General features: G+C 42.4%; 4 protein-coding genes across 4 annotated transcripts; 1 reads left to right on the forward strand and 3 right to left on the reverse strand.

The window, feature by feature from the left end:
- Window positions 1-1,506: 1,506 nt before the first annotated feature.
- LOC127753271 (glycine-rich cell wall structural protein 2-like) lies at window positions 1,507-2,273 on the reverse strand. Its single transcript, XM_052278748.1, has one exon. It carries the CDS (start codon window positions 2,270-2,272, stop codon window positions 1,706-1,708), a length of 567 nt encoding a protein of 188 aa, XP_052134708.1. The 5' UTR covers window position 2,273; the 3' UTR covers window positions 1,507-1,705.
- Window positions 2,274-5,809: 3,536 nt separating this feature from the next.
- On the forward strand, window positions 5,810-6,418 carry LOC127785907 (putative glycine-rich cell wall structural protein 1). Its single transcript, XM_052313252.1, has one exon. It carries the CDS (start codon window positions 5,810-5,812, stop codon window positions 6,416-6,418), a length of 609 nt encoding a protein of 202 aa, XP_052169212.1.
- Window positions 6,419-10,332: 3,914 nt separating this feature from the next.
- LOC127753269 (putative glycine-rich cell wall structural protein 1) lies at window positions 10,333-11,024 on the reverse strand. Its single transcript, XM_052278744.1, has one exon. It carries the CDS (start codon window positions 11,001-11,003, stop codon window positions 10,440-10,442), a length of 564 nt encoding a protein of 187 aa, XP_052134704.1. The 5' UTR covers window positions 11,004-11,024; the 3' UTR covers window positions 10,333-10,439.
- Window positions 11,025-15,687: 4,663 nt separating this feature from the next.
- Window positions 15,688-16,422, reverse strand: LOC127752991 (glycine-rich cell wall structural protein 1.0-like). The gene has a single exon (XM_052278445.1). It carries the CDS (start codon window positions 16,420-16,422, stop codon window positions 15,838-15,840), a length of 585 nt encoding a protein of 194 aa, XP_052134405.1. The 3' UTR covers window positions 15,688-15,837.
- Window positions 16,423-20,306: the final 3,884 nt, after the last annotated feature.

The following is a 20,306-nucleotide window of genomic DNA, read 5'->3' on the forward strand; positions in this document are numbered from 1 at the left end:
GTATTGGCTGATGTGGTGTCTACGTACGTGACACGTTAATCCAATCTTAATCCGACGTGACGCTCATGTGTTATAATAAAAATAAGAAAGAACAAAAAAAATAGCGGAGGGCCCAAATATCAGTGTCCCTCTATCTTCTTCTCATTCCCTCACTCCCCTAGCTTGCTCTCTGCCTCTCATCTCTTAGATTCAGCCCCACAAGGCGATGATCGGAGGAGATAGGAGAGGCATCGAGACGAGGACAAACTGTTGCAGCTCAAGCTAGAGCGGCTTCCCGGCATTGGCATTGTCTACCTTTTCGGATGGTGATGACATGGTGGAAGCTGTCCATGGAGGCTAATAGCCTGTGGACGGCGACCACGTCAATTGAGAAGTGGTAGACCGGCGACTGCAATGACCAACGAGCTCCATTGAGCTCGAGTTCGCCCGCTCATCTACGAGAAAGGAGTCAACAGCAGAAGGGAGGCAGCGGCAGCGGAGGCAAGCTTGGGTGGCTCGACGGAGGATTGGCATCGACATGCAGAGGAGTTGTTGACATCAGCAGTGTCTTGTTTGTTTTCCCCTTCCTCCCCTAGCCTAGGCGGCGATGGAAGATTTTGAACATGGCCTAACTCGAGCTCGAGTGCCAAGTCGCGCCGGTGCCACCCATCAAGTTCGATCAAAGCGGGGTGTCAGCCGACGAGGCCGCTCGAGGATGAGCTCGCCTGCCTGTCTGTAGGAAGAGAGGCAATGGTTCAGGTCGTCTCCGCTGCCTGTCTCTATTGTCGTCGCCTATAGGGTGACTGATAGTTGTTCTACCATCACCCATCTACCATCGATCCGTGCACCACCCTACTGCAACCCCGTCGCCACCCTGCTGCCTCTCCTTAATCTCCCACCGCCGGCTGCCATGTTACATCATTGCCGCCGAGAGGAAATACAGGAGAGAGAGAGAGAGAGAAGCAGTAGGGAAGGAAGGATAAAGAAGGCATGATACGTGGGCCGGGTTTCACTCTATTTTTTAAATTTTACGATGACTGGACTGTCATGTCAGCTAATATCATATTCAACATTGTTTTAGGAGTTATTTTATATACTGTTAGAACGATTGAGAAATACGAATCAGATTCTAACCATATTTAGCTAATTAACGTGGACTTTTTCCATGATGTGTGATGGAGAGGAACTTTTGGCCCATGCTGCCTCCGGCGTCCTCCATCCATCGATGCCACTGCGCCCAACCATCATGCTAGCCTAAAGCCTTATTTGTATGGGGCCTAATCTGGCCCATATATAGGCTTGAAAGTTAAACTAAAGTCATATTCTAGCCATATCTACAGACCTAAAGGCTACATGTTACCCTGGCTAGTTTTGTCAGCCTTTTGTTTCAGTGCCCCTGTCAGATTTCAACCGGATTGCGCATCCTTTCGCGTCTCCCCCAAGACGGCAAAAAGTTTGATTGGAGTAACATAAAGATGTTCTTGCGAGACTCATCAGTGTTCATTACTCATCACACCCCAACTCATCTCGTGATCAACACCTTCATTATAGATTTACAGAGCCCAATTATTTGTATATGAATTTCTCACGCCTAATGCCTGAATGGGGAGAGATAAAACAAGAGTAATTTTTGTGACACTAAGAAAAACAGAACAATTAATATAGGTCGGGCTCTAGCTAGTTTTATATCGTTTGGTACTTTGAAGCGATTGATAAGAGACAAATTTCATGGCTCTCCGTTGCCATACGCAGATCCGCTGCCTTTGCCACTACCGCTCCCACCGTTCTGACTATACCCGTTTCCTCCTCCACGGCCAAAAGCATTCGCATTGGAGAAAACACCCCCCGGAAAGTCACCGTTCATAGATGTACTAGAGCCAACACCGGTGCCACTTCCAGACCCATAACCACTAGATCCATGGTAGCCATCCGCCTGCCCACCGCCTGCGCCGCCACCCGTACCACCGGCTTTAGAAGATCCACGGTACGGGTCTGGACCGATCTGGCTTGAGCTTGAGCCTCGACCAGACCCAGAACCATGCCCAGATCCACCGTACTGTCTACCACCACTGCCGCCTCCACCACCACCACCACTTCCGTGAACTGAGCCTCCCTCATTTACGATACTCACGCTAGATCCAGTACCACTCCCGGACCCTCCACCGGCCCCGTTCATAGATCCACCACCCTCTCCCCATCCGGTGCCATTTCCATTAGAAGTACTCGAAGCATTGGCTAACCCAATGCCCAACATCACAATGAAGCTAAGAGCTACAAATTTGTTGTCCGCCATTGTTAGCTTTACTAGTGTGTGATTCAAGATGTCGAATGCTATGCATGTATTTATAGTGGTGTTCATGGACTACCCCATGCAGTCCCTCTGTCTTTGTTGTAGACACTCTGCTACGTTACAATGTGGAGCTAGCTAGCTAGATCTCCCTAATCAAGCGATCAGGGGCCACAAGTGGAGGCTTGAAAACAGCAAGTGGTATTATATTCATGAGTAGTAATTATATATAACTTGTGTTGTACTTGAGGCTATATAAGCAAAAAGTCTAATATATAGTAATGCTCTTGCTGTAGCTACATATGCATGTCTTCCTTTTGTTCAAATGTCGTTCAAATCACCAAATTAAAAGCTTGAACGTGTTTTGTATCATATCGATATGTTATTTCATAGCTGGATTACGCATGCACCGACGTTTTCTTTCCCTCGGAATTGACGTATGGTTGACATTTACAACAAGTTGTCACTGCAGTCTTGCAGATGCGACGACCTTGGAGTCCGTAGTGTTGGTTGACATGAATATCAGTATGCGGGCAACTGAAGATATAGATACTGTTGGTCTTACTACTCCATCCCAAAATATAGTGGATTTTGGACGAATGAGACACTTTCGAGTACAATAAATCTAGAAATCTGGATAGGAAGCCTGTCCAGATTTATAGTGCTATAAAATATCCTATTCATCCAAAATCCCTTATATTTTAGGACGAAGGGAGTACGTACGATGCTGATATTTTTAGGATTTTTGAGTTCGTACATATAGTATTGGTTCTATTTACAGTTATATTAATCTCGCACACAACTACGCTCCCTCCATTTTATATCGTAAGTTGTTTTTGGCTCTTTTTAAACTTCTTCAAATTTTTATCAAGTTAATTTATAGAAAGATATACCAACATCTATAGCACTAAATTAGTTTTATTACATTTAACATTGAACATATTTAAATATTTTATTTGTTATGTCTTGAAATTATTATTATATTTTTCTATAAAGTTGATAAAACTTAACTAAGTTTAACTTAAAAGGGTTAATTAAATATATGCCATTATAAATTTGATGGTTTTGCAAAAATGCCATTACAATTCACGTATTTAGTCTAGTGCTATTACCATTCGCATATATTTTGAAACATGCCACCAGCCTACGTTTTGTTACTCGTATTGGACAAAATTGCCCTCATGTCAACCTCCCGTCTTCTACCTCACGCACCTCCAGCTTCCTATTCTCTCTCACCCCAGAGGAGGAGCTCTCCTCGGCGGCAGAGCTCGACGAACCTCTCCCTGCGTCGTTGTTGTTTTGGGACTCGGCCAGTGTACATCGGCAATAGGGCATTGGACCGGTGATGAAGGAGCAACAATTCCACCAGATCGGGCGGTGACGGTTGTCAGGCATGGCGGATCTCAGCCTCGTCCAATCGAGGGGGCGGACGTCGCGAATCCAGTGATGACGGAGATTTGGAGAAGTAGAAACCTGCGGCGACGAGCAAGACGAGAACAGGTCTGCCCTCATCTTCCTCCTCCTCGTCGCCCTTCCCCGCCAGTTGCCACTACACGCCGTCTTGCGAGTCACCACTCTGGACCGCCACCGCATTCGTGCCGCTGTAGACGCACCGAAAGACAAGGCACTGCAGCAAGGAGAGCTAGCCCTCTCACCCACGGCGGGCGGATCCCCTCTCCTCTGGAGCAGCAAATGCACCGGTGGTGGTCAGATTCGTGTCCTCTGCATCGGCGTCTTCTGCCTGCACGACCCTGCAATCGACAGCATCGGGAGGACCACCTACTGCAGGAGGTCGGCTGGGCGGCGAGGGCGGTCGGGCCAGGGGTGGTGCTGCCTCGGGGCTGGGGCGTGACGCCGGCTATAGAATGGAGAGGGGAGACGTTGATGGAAGACAAGGACATTTTCATCCAATATGAGCAAAAGCGTACCTTAGTGGCATGTTTCAAATTATATGTAAATTATAATGGCACTATTCCAAACACATAAATTGTAATGGTATTTTTCAAAACCATCAAATTTGTAATGGCATGTATCCATTTAACCCAAAATAATCAAAATGACTTATAATATGAAACAGAGGTAGGAAAAACATCAAGTTGTTTAGGCAGCTTCCTGTGGTCGTGTTCAAAATAAGATTAAGTTAATTTTTTTCAATACTTTGACCACCAATAACTTATCAAATAATCAGATCGAGATATTAGATGCTTATATTTGATTTAAAATTACTGTCATGATATCATGTCATACGCTAATTGATGTTCAAAGTTTAAAATGTTTTAGCAAATCCAACCATGAAATCAAATATTTATAATTGGAGAAAGTAGTATAGGAATCTTAGCAGACGCAACAAATCAATAAGCAATTAAGCGAGCAGAGCTAGCCCAACAGGTTAGTAATTGGTCAGGCAAATATAGCTGATAATGTGATAGCTTGATTGGTCGATCGAGTACATGTAAGTAGGCCATCCAAGTGTCCCCTAATTAATCACGCCCTACTTGCACCTAAATAACTATAGCATATCTGAACGGCTACTGATGAGTAAGCATATCTAACAAAATCGAGGACAGAGAGATACAGAGTTTGTACGGGAGTAGTACCCAATCGTACTTTTGAAGTGTTGACTTGCATTATAATATCGCCAAATTGATTTTGTTAGTCTCCGATCGTATGCAAGTTGGTGCCAAATAGTATGATACATGCAACAGATAGTATGTAGTCAGCACAGATTATAGAAACAGTGTGTAGTACGAATGCAGTTATAGAAACTTACAATATCTCAGTATGTCGCCTACCACTGAAAGCACAACGCCGTTAAATCCTGAAAAATTCGCTCCTAAATTCGCTCCTATGGGGAGTTGAACCCAGGATCTCAGGTGAAAATTCGCTCCTATGGGAGTCGAACCCAGGACCTCAGGTGCTACTAAGGCTCTTGTAACCACTAGGTTACATGCCCTTTCTAAAATATAAGAGATTTAGTAATTATTAAATCGATGTTACGTACTACGGATGCAGTTTTATGATCTATCTTCCATTGCTTTAAAAATGGGCATCGATTATCCAAGCTCAAGAAGTCAGCAAAATTGTAGTGAAAGAAAGTTGTTCTACCACACAACATAATTCTATGCATAGTAATAGTGCCTAAAAATTGGAGTATCTACACTCATCATGATGTCCAAAACCATTGAAATACTAATTAATCAAGTTCCATTTGATGGCAAACTCTTGAGTAGTACAACAGTATATTAAAATTTCCAGTGACACACATAAACCACTTGACAACTGCTTACAATCTTCTAGGTCGTCGCTGCATTGTCAACTCCAGCCTCTTTTCGTTGATCTATCATCCATGCGTGCGTGCTTACAAATTAAGCTACTTTACTACTTCAGGTGCAGAGATAATTTGTTAATCCACATGTTGAGCTTAATTACTTAGTTAAAGGTTTAGAAGCATCCTGGCTAAGGCCTCGGCCACACTATAAGTACCCATGCAATCTTTCGCTCCTAATTTCAACTGAACTACTATAACTGTTGCATTCACTCACAATGGCTAACACTAAAATTGTGGCACTTGGGATTTTTCTAGTCTTATGCATAAATGGACTATCCCATGCTGCAAGAGTAATTAGATATTCTAGTGCTAAAGGTGAAGGAGAAGGTGGAGGAGAGGGCTCTGGATCTGTAAGTGGTGCTGGGTCGGGTTCTGGGGGTGGCTTTGGTGCTAGCAACACTAGTAGTTCTGGGGGCTATTTTGGGACAAGTAATGCACATGCTAATGCTGGAGGTGGAGGGAGTGGTGATGGTGGTGGACCATTAGGAAGTGTTGGGTCTGGTTCTGGGTCTGGTTCTGGCTCTAGCTCAAGTAATAGCTCAAGCGTAATGAGAGCATGGTATGGTGGTGGAGAAGCTAATGCGGGTGGTGTTGGTGGTGGCAGTGGTGATGGATATGGCAGTGGTTACTCAGGGTCCTCTGGTTATGGGTCAGGGTTTGGAACGGGTGGAGGCTCTAGCGCAGTGGCTATGGATGGCTTTTACGGGGCACATGCAAATGCCGATGGTGGTGGTGATGGTACTGGAGTGGGACATGGCGAAGCTGGTGGGTACGGCAATGGTGGAGGGAGTGGATCTGGGTATGGTAATGGTAAATACCCATAGTTCCTTATTGGATATGCTAGTAGTAACACTCCTTTATTCGATCAGTTGGCTAAGTTGAAGCCCATTTTGGTTGTTTACACTGTGTCACAGAATGAATTAATGTTATGGTTCCTAAGTAAGCATGTGTCGATGAGCTAGCATGAAATTAATAAAGGGCTTCGTTAACCTTTAGGTTATCAAATTGTTTTAACATTTAAGCATGTGGCCTAGATCAGATGCTAGACTACGTGTGCATGTATGTGATAACTGATAAGGTGTAATTTTTATATGTGTTGTTCCATGCGAATGTGTTGTTTGTCATTCTAATATGGCATATTCTCAATGTAGTATCATGCATGATACTTACATGGAAAAACATCAACTCCCAAATATAAACACAGGCCTACTTTAAAAAGTTAAAATTTAGGATGACTAGATTATACACTAAGTGTTAATATTCCCCAAACTAATTAGTAATTACTAGAGCGGGCAAGCAATTTATATGCACAAGGCCAGTTCACTAGAGAAGCAAGTAATTAGTAGAGTCTTTATGGCAATTAATACTCTTGCCACATAGGATTTTAGATGATGTGGCACATAATTAAATAAAGAAGAAAGCGAGTTAGCGCCTTGCATGAGACATAGTTTGAACACAAAATCTAATAAAAAAAAAGACACTGTATTGGGAATGAGAAATGTCTTCAACAATATGACCAATTGTGAGCAGTAAGAGAAAAAAAAAAGAACGATATCATATTTATTGTTGTCTACTTACATACACACCAGTGATATTTACAAGTTACAATGACCCTTTACATAATATCTTATCGACCACTTCTCTCGTCACTTGCACACCACAACTATATTTATTAATTGAAATAAATAGGGGTTTATTTCTTGCTTCATATCTCATCGTAAAACATGAATAATTAAATATTTGCCACTCTTACAAGTAGCAATTAAAGATTTGCTAGCTACTGGATATACATATCATAGATAAACAAGGATCCATATATATGTTATAGACTGCGAGTGGCAAATCCTTAATTGCCACATCTTAAAAATGGCAAATAATTAAATGCTCAAACAAGCTAAGGATTGTCCGTGGTACTCCAAAGTATGCTGTATGACTTTAATATAGTAGTCAAGTTATAAATTGCGGACCCTTTTACATACTAGGATGTTAGTACATACGACGTATGCACTTTATATATAGTCGGGAAAATATACAGTGCAAACCATATATGCAGTGAAAACATGGAAACTACTGTTGGATTGAGAAATGGACGCATAGCACCCTATCTTTCTCGTTGTGTCTATCTTTTAAAAAAAGGCATCATACAACGTGCAATGTTTTTCTACTAGGCCAGCAGACCCTATAGCACACGACAACATGGTATCTTATCCTTCCACCACAAAATGTACCACTGTTACACATAGAATCATTCGAGAGAAAAGAAGACATGGATAGTAAAGTTTTTATGACCATACACCAGTAATGTAATCGAAGAAGGCATGCAGTTCCGTCAGCACATGTAAATTACATGTAAAAGATGTTAAGTTTTGAATCACGTAAAAGTTACTTCATGTAAACTTTTAAGCGAAAATTTGATATGTCCCGAAGTCATTAGACCGGTCTAGAGTCAATATCGGTTTCAGGGTCTTATAATCGGCTGATGGGCACTATCAGTCATCAGTAGTTGGATTCTTGATTGGTTTGGTTAAGAAAATTAATCAATTAAAGGAAGTTTATCCAGAATAGACCGAGTTCAAGGAGGATGCGGCATTGACAGTTTATCTATTAGTTAGGAACAATATGTTAGTTTCCTTTTATCTTTAGGAAAGTGTGTTTAGTGTCCGATAAGGACTTTATATTTTCATTTTATCTTTAAGAAAGTTTTCTTCTTGTCCAATAAGGACTAGTATCTACCCATGGGTATAAATATGTACACCCCGGGTCATTGTAATTTATCTCACAGATCAATACAACTACTCTCAGTGCATCGCCACCCTCTTTTCCGAGGGTTTTACTTATCACCGGCAGAACTTGACACCTGACACGGGGCTGTATCGGCTTCGATCTCTAGCGAAGAGATAAGATGCATCAATTTATGTTCAATATAATCCCTAGGGCTTCCACTTAGAAACATATTCATTCATGATTGCTTAGAGTCCCTTTTCGATCAATAGATACTCTGAAGGTGTTGATTGCTACATATCACTGTGAGCTACCATTCATGAAGGGCAAAATTTGCTACAGGACACGCAAAAATCATGTAATTAGCTGTAAGACACCAAAAAACGCGTCGCTGCCACGGACACTACGAAAGTTGCGTAATTGGCTGTAGGACACTGGAGTGAATATTTTATAATTTCCGAGCTTTGAGAGGTGAGAGTTTTTTCGTAATGCCCGGATTGCCCCTAGCGCTACACGTTGTAAACCCGACTGGGTCGAACCAGACCCAGTCGTCCCCATCTCCTCCACCTGAGTTCCATTCCCCAAGCATCCCCGATCCCTAACCTAGCTTGTGTCAGCGGCGGCGGCGGCGGCGGCGCCGCACTCGCCGTAAATTTTTGGACAGCAACTCTCTGTGATGTATAATTCTGCAGCAGCTCTGCATAAACGACATTGCCAGTATTGGTTTGATGTTGACACAAATTTTGGCAGCATGTCTGTATAATGTAGACAAAAGTTTACATCCCAGATTGGCATAATCATAATCACACAGCAATATGACAGTTTGGCAAAATCACAAAGCAAAATTCCAGAAGTAATCACTGCCATTCCACATAAACTATAGGAGCTAACATCATCTCATTGAACTTCAGATGGCAGGAGCTGCCTTGTTGCTTGGAGCAGCAACATCCGCAGGGATGCTTTCTTCCCTGCACTAATTTTTCCTCGGCGACATCATCCCAGCTGCCGCCTACCAATATAACTGCTCCATCGCCCAACGTCGCCGTCGTCGTTGATGCTTCCAGCGCTGCCGTCCTCGCCGCCGCTGATTGGGGAAGATTGGGGAATGGAACTCGGTATTGGGGAAGATTGGGGAATGGAACTCGGGCGGGGGAGATGGGGATGACTGGGTCTGGTTCGACCCAGTCTGGCTCGACTCCAATCACAGGGGCAATCCGGGTATTACGAAAAAACTCTCACCTCTCAAAGCTCGAAAATTATAAAATATTCACTCTAGTGTCCTACAGTCAATTACGCAACTTTCGTAGTGTCCGTGGGCAGTGACGTGTTTTTGCGGTGTCTCACAGCTAATTACACGATTTTTGCGTGTCCTGTAGCAAATTTTGCCTTCATGAAGTATCATCTAGTACGCCATACAAAAATTATATTAGCACTTTTAACGGTGATAGGATACCCCACACTACTACAGAATGATTTTTCTATACGAGAACCCCTATAGTTTGCAGCGGACAGTAATTGGTTGCGTCTGTAAAAATCAACTTGAGTTTTTGTATACGGCTCTTTAAGAGACCCACAAGCAAAAATCAAATTTCATAGACAAGCCTCTTAACAGACCCGTATGCAAAAATAAGCCTATTTTCACATATAGGCCTCTTAAGTGACCGTATACGAAAATGCATTTTCGTAGGTGGGAGGAGCCCGACGGAGGAGGGAGGGGTGATGGTGGCAACGGCAAGGCCGTCCCCCAAACGGATACGGCTGCAGTGGATTTGCACCTAGCTAGGCTCTTTATTTTTTGGGGATTTTTATCTTTTTGGTTTTTTATTTTTGCGTGCGGACGATATAAGCACCCGTATGGAAAAAAAACAATTGAGTTTTTTACATACACACTTTCGTGCAGACGGGCAGGTCAACCCTACATAAAAATAAGTTTTGCCTATTTGGAAAAAAGTGCTGTTTTTGAGTGCCAATTGTACACGCGGTTAAATTTACTAACTAGAACAACAAGGCCATTTATTTATTTTGTTATTTGTAGCTCATGCAAGCAAATACATGGAAAAAAAAGGTTTCTACGGATGCCATCTGCTGATAGATTGTAGAGTGGTATGATTGTCTAAAGATTTTCTAAGGGCGTGGCCCTAACCCAGCATATCCAGAACCACCACCATTACCGGCACCGCTTCCACCATTTTGAGTATCAGTGGTGCCACCACCATTAGCACTAGCACGTGCATTTGTAAAACCGGGAAAATACTCATGCAGCATGGATGAACCTGAACCTGTGCCACTACCTGCCCCATAACCTTTAGATCCAGGGTTGCCTCCTGCTTGTCCTTCACCATCACCACCACCGGTACCACTAGCTTCAGAAGATCCCGCAGAATCGAGGTTACTAAACACTGAGCCAGACCCAGACCCACCGCCAAATCCAGCTCCGCCATATGGTGCACCTCCACTGCCTCCACCTTTCCCTTGGGCAACTGCATGAGATCCTTGAACCGCGCTGTTCTCGCCCGAACCGGCCCCGCTACCAGACCCTAAGCCATGGCCGTTTACATATCCGGCACCCTCACCCCCTCCGGTGCCCGTTGCGCTCGAGATAGAGAATCTAGCCACTCTTGCAGCGTTGGCTAATCCAATGCATAATAGCATAACAAAGCCGAGAGATGCTAGTTTTGTGATAGCCATTGTGAGCTAAAATGTGTAGGTATAGATGATGAGGGTTGCTATAGCCCAAAGACGACTTACACCGATATTTATAGTGCTCTAGGCCATGCATTACGCAAACGGCTTACTGACCATAGCACAGGCATGAGGATTGTATTGATATGAAGTGCATGGAGAGTAGGGCAGGATGAAGTTGATAAACTAATGGAGAATCACTGGCGACGCAAAGCATAATTAAGGAAGAGCATCACCGCCTTTTCTGTACCCTTCATCTTTGGATCTTGTGTATATGGCTGACCTATCAAGTTTTATTTATCTAGGGTTTGCTCGTATATGTGCGCCCTCTGATTTCTTTCAAGTGATACATGTCGGCAGCTTAGCTCCGGCCATTGAGGCAGCATGCACAAGTACAAGCTTGCATAGTTGCATATATGAGATATTTTTAGGTGGTGTTTGAAACAGTGTTCACTAGATTTTTTTTTAAAACATGTAGAAGATGTACGTATCATTTCATTAAACAAGAAACAAATAAACAAAAAAAATTGTCTTATAAGAATACACGAAAAAGGAGAAAAACAATTGAGAAGAGAAACAACCAACTAAAGATCTCCAGGAGCCATCGACCCAGGCCCTAGCAACAAGCCCTGCCTTCCCTTCTGCACAAGATTATTACCGCGGATAATAATCTACTTGATTAAATATGGATTATTTTTTTCAGAAATAAAGCTTAGAATTGGAGGCCTAAACAATGTGGTAGAAATATTTTTAATAAATCATAATTTTAGAATTGTGGAGCAACTAGCACGTCAATAATCCGATGAATATACATGAGCTGATACTCCATCCAGTCATAAATATTTGGCGTAATATAGTCAAACCTTTAAAACTTTTACCATCAATTTTATATGAAAATAAGTATAAAATCTAATAAGGTTACTCCCTCCATATTTAAAGATATAACAATAACATTTTTTACTTTATTCTGTTATTCTTTTGAAAGGACCATCAATAATTTTTAAAATATTTAATTTTCGAAGCTTAGAATTTTGTGTACAAATACTTTTGCATATTAGAATTCTGTGAGCTATTACCATTATATATTTAATAAAAAAATAGTGGTAAAAGTTATACTTCAAGGAACAAATAATATCAATAATTTTATATATTTTAATATAGAGACACCTTTAAAGGCAAACCGACTCGTACCAATATTTTGTTTTAAAACTAAATGTTTCAGAAGGTATTGGTTATCAAAAGTTTTAAAAGTTTGATCAACTCTTTTTTGAAACATCAAATATTTATGGTCGAATATATAGTACTATTTAGCCTTGGGGGTTTACATGATGGTCAACCCTGCTAAAAATTTAAAACATGATGTTCTGCTTCTCGGCTCGATCAACCATAATAATGGGCGATGAATCAAGCTATTTCAGCTTTTAAAAACGTTATGGACGTGGTCGTCCTTCCTTGTGTCTTAAAATGCAATATTAGTCATCACAAGGGCACTGTGTTATATATGCTATCTTAATCAGTGAGATGGGTGTGTTTTTGCTGATATGAAGAGCAACGATGTTGCTAACTTTCAGATATAACGTTTATCTATTCATTTTCTTAAAGAGCTATATATATGTATATGTATGTGTGTATTTTGCTGTGGTTTGTTTTTCAAGCCTGGCTTATATATTATATTTTTAAATAGGACGAACGATCCAATAGTATAGAAGTTAATAACATCGTATATTTTTTTAAAAAAGGAGGAAGTATTCACAAGTTGATCTGGATATACCTGAGGATCTAAGATAGATAGAGTGTTGAGTGTTGACTATCCATAACTATCAATGACTGTACAACAAATGCTTGTATAAGGGCGATGGAGGGGACCTTGAATTTGTAGTTGACTTCACTTAACCACGTTACTCCAGCATCCAGAAACAGGGAAGACCTGTAATTAAGGAACAGTGTGCACCTGGCTGCTGTGCACGGAGATCTGAGCAACTCTCTCGATACCCATTAATTGAGAGACAGTAAAGTAATTCCATGCATATTAATTTCTGGTGAATTTATACGGTACTACTGATTATAGTACTAGTATTTAGTCGTAAGGCAATATCTGGGAAAAAAAATAAAAACTCCAACAAGGCTTTTTAAAGCTAGAAATTTCAAAATGACATTTTTTTTTGAAATGGGTGTGTAGTGCTAAAACGATTTAATTTGAAGCCGATTGAACACCTCATACTACTATTGATATTTGGGTAATATTAGAAAAGAAAAAAAATAATGAGCAAAATAATCCAAGGTGAGTAGCCCACAGAGAGAATCTGATGCATGCTAAATTAAGCAATCTAGCCTGTAATTAATTAGGACGGTCAACCAGGCAATTAATATGCGACGCCAGGATCCGAGATGGGTTAGTAACTTGTTTATGATAGTAGCTGAATACCTACTCATATGTTTAAGACTTCAAGTCATGATTAGAGAAGTGAGTATCAGACGTGCTTTCACTGCTGGGATACCCTCTTTGGTCCCGGTTTGCAACCCCTTTAGTCCCGGATTGAAACCGGAACGCCCAATTTAGAATTAAATTAAGATGCCCATCTTTTGTCCCGGTTGAAATAACACCAACTGAGACTAAAGATTGTAGCGTCATGTGGCAGCGTACTATCTTTAGTCCCGGTTGGTGTTACCAACCTGGACTATTTTTTTCCATTGTTTTTTTTTTTGCTTGCATATTGATTTCGAGCAGAACTCATCAACGCCGTCACCCCCAAATCAAATTGAAATCCCTAAATTCCCACATCATATTGGCATCACAGATCAAATGAACATACCCAACAACAAAATCATCCACAAATTCTTTTCTTTATTCTCTTCTCTCCTTGCTTCTTCTCGAACGCTTGGCTTGTCATCCTCCTCGCTAGCGGCAGATGGGGGAGAGCAGGAGGAGGACCCCAGCGGCTCCGGCGAGCCGTGCACTGCCATTGCCGGTAGATGGGGGAGTGGAGGAGGGCCCCAATGGCTCGGCGAGCCGTGTGCCGCTGCCTCGGGCGTTGGCGGCCCACCGCCCGCTATCGATGCTGCCCCTAGCACCACCACTGCTTCGCTGGGCCACCACCTCCCCCTCCCTCCGGATCTGGTGGAGGGGAGGGTGCAGCCGCCGCCGCTTCCGCCTCCCAGCAGCCATTGCCACTTCTCGAGAGAGAGATCACCGGTAGATAAGGAAAAGAAGGATAAAGATAAGGACGGGGAGAGATCTTTAGTCGTTGGGGGCTTGATACGGCCTGACAGCTATTGAACCGGGACTAAAGATCGTAAAGTGCCATTAGGTTATTGAACCAGGGCTAAAGATATTCTTTAGTCCCGATTCCTATTCGAATCGGGATTAATGTGATCTTTGCCATTTGGGCAAATATCAGTTCTCCAGTAGTGTTTACTCTTATCCATGCTGTTCCAATATCAGTGCCACTTAGTTCGACTAGGAGGATAAAAGAGCTGAAATTTTTTTGGTTAATTTTAAATAAATCATATCCAACAATGGTACTAATTCCTGACTCTGTACTACAATTTAATCCATATTTATGTCTCAAATAACGTAGAATGATGTGAATATATATAGTTAGGATATTCCATTATGTTTCATATTATCCATCTAGCTCAGGTCAAAATTCCATAACACTCTTCTCTACTGTTTTAGCATATCAAATTACTCTCCAAGCCGGATTATTGCTCTGTTCAGTCACTACCTTATATACCTCTAGAAAATTTCACCAGCATGTATTTACTTAGTATATCCAGTTAAGCCTACTACTTGCTAGAAAATCTTACTAAATGAAAAAAATATACTAATTATAAGTATATTAGTTCATAGGAAATGGAGAGAGGTGTTTTAGTTGGTGTCAATGTTTATATATATGCAATAATTTAAGGGAGCTACGCGTTGAAGGCCACAATTTATCATAGCTGGTTGGCAAGGCACTTTGATCAACTTAGAAAGGCGTTTGGTTTGCTACTATTTATTTTTGTATGTTACACAATACCTTAGCTTAATATATTGTCCCGCATGTACTTGTGACCAACTAATTTCTAGTCACACAGTCCGCTGTCAGCGTAAACGTTCTTTACATGGTATATATACATCTAAATATATGTGGATGAAACTTGTGGCTGCAAAATTGGAGAGATGTTTTGGACATTAACATAATCCCTAACTGCAATTTTAACCCGAAGTTTAATCCTAAAATATGATGTCAACAAACTATGAAAACTGTATTGTTACGAAAATACCACGCGCTTGGATTGGGATCCTCTGACATTAAGTCAGAGGGCCAAAGTCACTAACGTACGGGCTACCTATGGGTTCACCTGTTAGTTAACATGTTTTGGGAACTTCACGTAGGAGGATATGTTTCCCACATAGTAACAAGAAATCCATGTGTGTATAGTTTTTCATGTGTTCAATCTCAGTATTTAAATTTATGACAGAGATCTCAATATTGAATTAAATCATTCCTTTTTTAGGAAAAAAAGACATGTGAATGTAGCCATTTTCCTTTTCTCCTAGACTATATAAGGAGTACTTGTCGCAGTACATGCAGTTACATGTACGTACACAAGATTACATTATTAAAAAATAACATCCATTTATATAGAGTGACCAAATGCCAGGTTATCGAAACCTGATCAAGTGCCACTACAGATGTTGCACAAATTGCACCATACACAAAAAATCATTGAACCTAAAATGCTGGAGATATTTATTTATTGATACTTACTGATGCATAAGTACAAATTTCATACATCAGCTTATGACACTGACTTAGGCAACATCCTCCCCATCATCGGTCATCTAATCGAAATTCTATGGATGCGCTTTGGCATACCCAGATCCACCACCTCCACCGCTACCATTCCCACCATTTTGCCCAGTACCATTACCACCACCATTTCCGTTGGCATTTCCTTCTGCCTCACTTATTGGTCCAAACAAATGTGTGTCAGCCATACCAGAACCTGATCCGGTGCCACCACCACCTCCTTGACCGTAAGATCCATACGAACCCCCGGCTTGTCCTCCTCCACCACCGCCACCATTACCAGCAGCGCTAGTGGATCCACCATAACCAGTGGATACAGTATCAATATTTTCCCCAGCTCCAGAAGCAGATCCGCCACCCGCGCCATTTCCGGATCCACCATCCTGACTAGTGCTAGAACTACCTCCTCCAGCTACAGCAGTTGCATAGGAACCAAAAGGATTCCCACTCTGAGCAGACCCAGCACCACTACCAAACCCAGACCCTCCACCGTTTAGATAGCCACCACCCCCACCCCCTCCTGCCCCAGTGCCATCAGAATTAGAGAGTCGAGACACTCTCACAGCATTGGCTAATCCTAGGGTCATTAGAGCAATGAAGCCAAGAGCTAACACTCTAGTGCCTGCCATATTATGAGCTTGAGAGCTTTGTGAATGATGACATGGGTATTTATAGATCATCAAGCTATGGTTAGCTGTTTATCTCAGCTAGCTCTTAGCACCACCTTGTAGTGTGTAGGATTGGCATCTTCCATGGGAAACGAGACAGAAGCTTAAAATATAACTAGAGTAGAAATGGAGCTTGTGTTGACTAGATTGTAAAACAAATCTTACATATGAGCATTATTAGGCACTGATGTACGTTGTTTATCACTTGTCTCTTTTTAGATAAAGGATTATATTCGACCCGGCGTCTACATCTTTGAGCGGTGTATTAGTAATATCTCCTTAGAAGGTTTTGCAGGGCTTCCATGCATGATACATCGCGAAAATTTGGCCTTGGCATTACTTATTTGGTGGGGAAATTATGTGCACTATAAGGAGGAATGGAGTATTCTAGCTAAACATCTAATTGAGACCGGAAGGCTTACCTATGTTTGGATATTTGTGAGGAAATTGCTCTCATCAATTCTACCCATACTAAATAGAACTAAAACCTGCGGACCATGTAATATACGCAATAAAATAGATATTGATGATCTCCACTCTCTGATAAACTATCTATACAAATTAATGCCTTTTATTTTATTTTACCTTCAGTTAATGCCTTCTGTTACCAATGAATTTTTAAGAAACGGAGAGAATTATATCTTCATTTTTTATCTTACCATTTAGAAATATTCAAGAATAATTTATCATATTCACTTACTTATAATAGGAAAAACAATATGTCACCACTAATTAAAATAACCTCATATGAGATGCCTCGTTTCTAACGACTTCTGAAACCCGTGACATTAACCTAATGTATATGTATCATCATGAAATGAGTACTGTTCGATTTTATACCCTCCTTTCAACTCTAGTCTGAATAGCTTGGCCCAGTTCTCATATCATGTATATTGGCCAGCTCAACTAACCCATATCCGCTAGGAACAAAGCATACGGGGTCCCCCGCTTCGCTCCCTTGGGGCAGTGACCTCCGCTGCCACACCACCACCCCCACTTCCCTCCATCCTCCACCTCACCGCCACCTGAGCGAGCCGTAGGAATCTGCGTGGCCGCAAAGACGGCGATGGCAGGGCCTTCCTTTTCCCCGAGGTCATGGGGTCGTAGCCCACAACCCTGATCAGCTCCGGGGCAACAACAGCTGCAGCGACGCTGGGCTGGAGCTGGCGCGCGAAGGCCTGGCTGTCAGAGTCAATAGGAGAAAGGAAGCGTTGACAACTAGGTGGACAGCGTCCACTGCTAGATCTGGCCCCTTCCCGTCTAGATCCAGTCTCCCCAGCATGGGAGGTTGGTCCACGAGCTGCCACCAGCGGCGAAGCGGGTGGTGTGCGGCTGTGTGGAGGTGGCAGAGCGGACGAGGAGGAAGAGCACAACGGCGCACCATTGACAGTGGGCGCGCCCAAGTGGTGTCGTCTGCGGGAGGAAGGCGGAGGTGGTGGGGATGGGAGGAAGCCGGGCGGCGGCTGGCAGTGGCCGGTGGCGGCGGTAGGCCGGAGTGGCAGCGCTAAGAGGCGCGCCTGACATCGCTGGGAGAGGTCGTTGATGCGCGTAGCCCGGTGTGGGTGACACCACCGGCAGCGGAAGGCCGTCACGGACGGTGTCGGGAGGTTGGCGTGGGCAACAGAAGGGAGGCTGGCCTTGCCGATGACGTGGGAGGTCGCGCGGTAATGGCATGGAGGCTGGTGATGGCTATGTGGCACAAGGCATGGCGAGGCTGACTGACGAGGGGGTATCAATGCAGCAGTGGCCACATGCTAACGGAGGATGGCCGGTGGTAGAGCAATGGGGCGATATCTGCGGATCGATAAGGGGTGGGTGGTAGACGTTGTTTTCTCTCTTGGGGGTGCTGTCGAGCCATCCCTCTCTTGGGGGGGGGGGCTACAAGGTGAAAACCATGTCTTGGTTCTTTGTGACCTTGATGAATGGTGACGGCGGTGTTCATCGTCGCTTTTCACTTTAGAGATGTCATCTAGGAGGCCCCCCTCCAATCCCTTTGAGATGGATAGAGCTAATTGTTGTGCTTGCTTTTTAGGTTTTGCTTTTAGGCAGTTTGGTGGTAGTTTCTTTGTTGGTTTAGCGATGGCCAGCCACACTTAGCAGCAGTTGGTCCGGTGGTAGTTTTCTTCTAGGTCATGTATAGGCGCCGTCAGTGCGTGGTGGCGATGTTTTTTTTTTCGCTAATGCCTTTAAATGTGCTAGCCTTATATTTTTTTCCTATCTATTATATACTACTTAAAAAATCAAAGAGCTTTTTGTCGTCCGTAACTTAAAAGGGCGAAAAAATTCACGCAGTAAAAAAAAAAGAAAAATAGCGAAAACAAATCCGATTCGTACTTGGAAAAAAAAGTGATTAACAAAAGACGAAAAACTCTAGGGTTAGCTGACTTAGGATAGGACTCTATTCCCAACTTGATACGATGCTGTTTGCTCCGATTCTTAGGAAAACGGAAAGAGAAGGAGATAATGATCGAAACCCCTCGATCAATTTTGGATTATCTCCAAGAATGTGGTCAGATTTCACGGAGGAGGCGGCTTCAAACAGGGTTGGGCAGATGCGGGAGTCCAGCTGGAGGTAGGAGATGACATTGTAGCGCTAGGACACGCACGATAGAGAGAGAAGGAACATGGGGAGGATTATTAGACTTGTGGTTGCTTGATGGGTCTGATTCGCACTTGTGGGCCAGCTAGTCTGCGGGCTAAGGAAAGAAGTGGGCTGAAAATGTCCCAGAGAGAAAGGAGGGCTTTTATTTAGATTTTTATTTAAATAAATGCTAAAAAGATGTTTGTATTACTAAAATTAGCAATTGAGCTCTGAATATTCCGAAACAATTTCATATAGTGTAATTAATAATTCAGCCATATTTTATTTGGAAAATTTTATTTCCCACATTTACTTCACTGGTAAATTAATTGAACTTTAGTATAAATTGTAGACATAATTTATAAATCCATAAAATGAAAATCAAGTTATGACAGTTCATCCGGTTCTCAATTTGGATTAACATGATACATACGTATGTCTATGTCCCTCACAGATCACAAGAATCTTGCATCATTGAAATTTCTATAGTCACTGCTCATCAAAATAGAGATTAATAAGATCAATTCAATGAAAATGACTTGATGAAAACACGTTCCCAAGATTTTTGAACTCAATGATGTCATCTGTTTTTAGAGAGGATGTGCAATTACGATGCAACATTACATGCAACTCCAATCGTTCGTCCGGGCGTTTCCGATTCCGACAGATAGTACGGTGATGTTAGACCTATCATATAGCCAGCCAGGTTAGTCCAGAATTCACCTTGATTCTTATGGGCCTTTCTTTTCTTCAACATCGTATATATGTGCAATTATGACTTCATATGTAGCGTTATATAAAGAAGGTGAAATTTGTATTTCAATTAATTACATAATGTAAATATTTCTCAGCGTTTCCTCAATTTTCTCATATTTTCTTCCCGTTGCAATGCACGGGCACTTTTTCTAGTTCTATTTTATTTAATAAATCATCCCACGGTCTGGTCGTTCAAAAAGAAAAAAAAAACCTAACCCATGTCCCCATCAATGCTCCTAATGGTCTACAACGTTGTGAAAGAAATAGCAATGGCAGTATCTCCTCCTCTTCCTCTGTTTGGTGTGGTGCCTTTCGCCTGTTTGGGTTGATCTTTGGCCACCGAAGCCAAAGAGAGGCGTGGCACGTCCACCCTGCAAACGCACTCTCACAAACGAGGAGACGCTAGTCTGGACTCCCTACCACTATAATAAGAAGATCCTAGGGCCTTGTTTAGTTCCAAATTTTTTCTTTAAACTTTAAACTTTTCCATCACATCGTTCCTATTTCA

The sequence above is a fragment of the Oryza glaberrima genome, chromosome 10, assembly GCF_000147395.1.
Source record: "Oryza glaberrima chromosome 10, OglaRS2, whole genome shotgun sequence".
In the NCBI taxonomy this organism is placed as follows: domain Eukaryota; kingdom Viridiplantae; phylum Streptophyta; class Magnoliopsida; order Poales; family Poaceae; genus Oryza; species Oryza glaberrima.

Coding starts and splice junctions, on each gene's coding strand:
- LOC127753271 (XM_052278748.1), bottom strand. CDS start 2,272: ATGGCGGACAACAAATTTGTAGCTCTTAGCTTCATTGTGATGTTGGGC.
- LOC127785907 (XM_052313252.1), top strand. CDS start 5,810: ATGGCTAACACTAAAATTGTGGCACTTGGGATTTTTCTAGTCTTATGC.
- LOC127753269 (XM_052278744.1), bottom strand. CDS start 11,003: ATGGCTATCACAAAACTAGCATCTCTCGGCTTTGTTATGCTATTATGC.
- LOC127752991 (XM_052278445.1), bottom strand. CDS start 16,422: ATGGCAGGCACTAGAGTGTTAGCTCTTGGCTTCATTGCTCTAATGACC.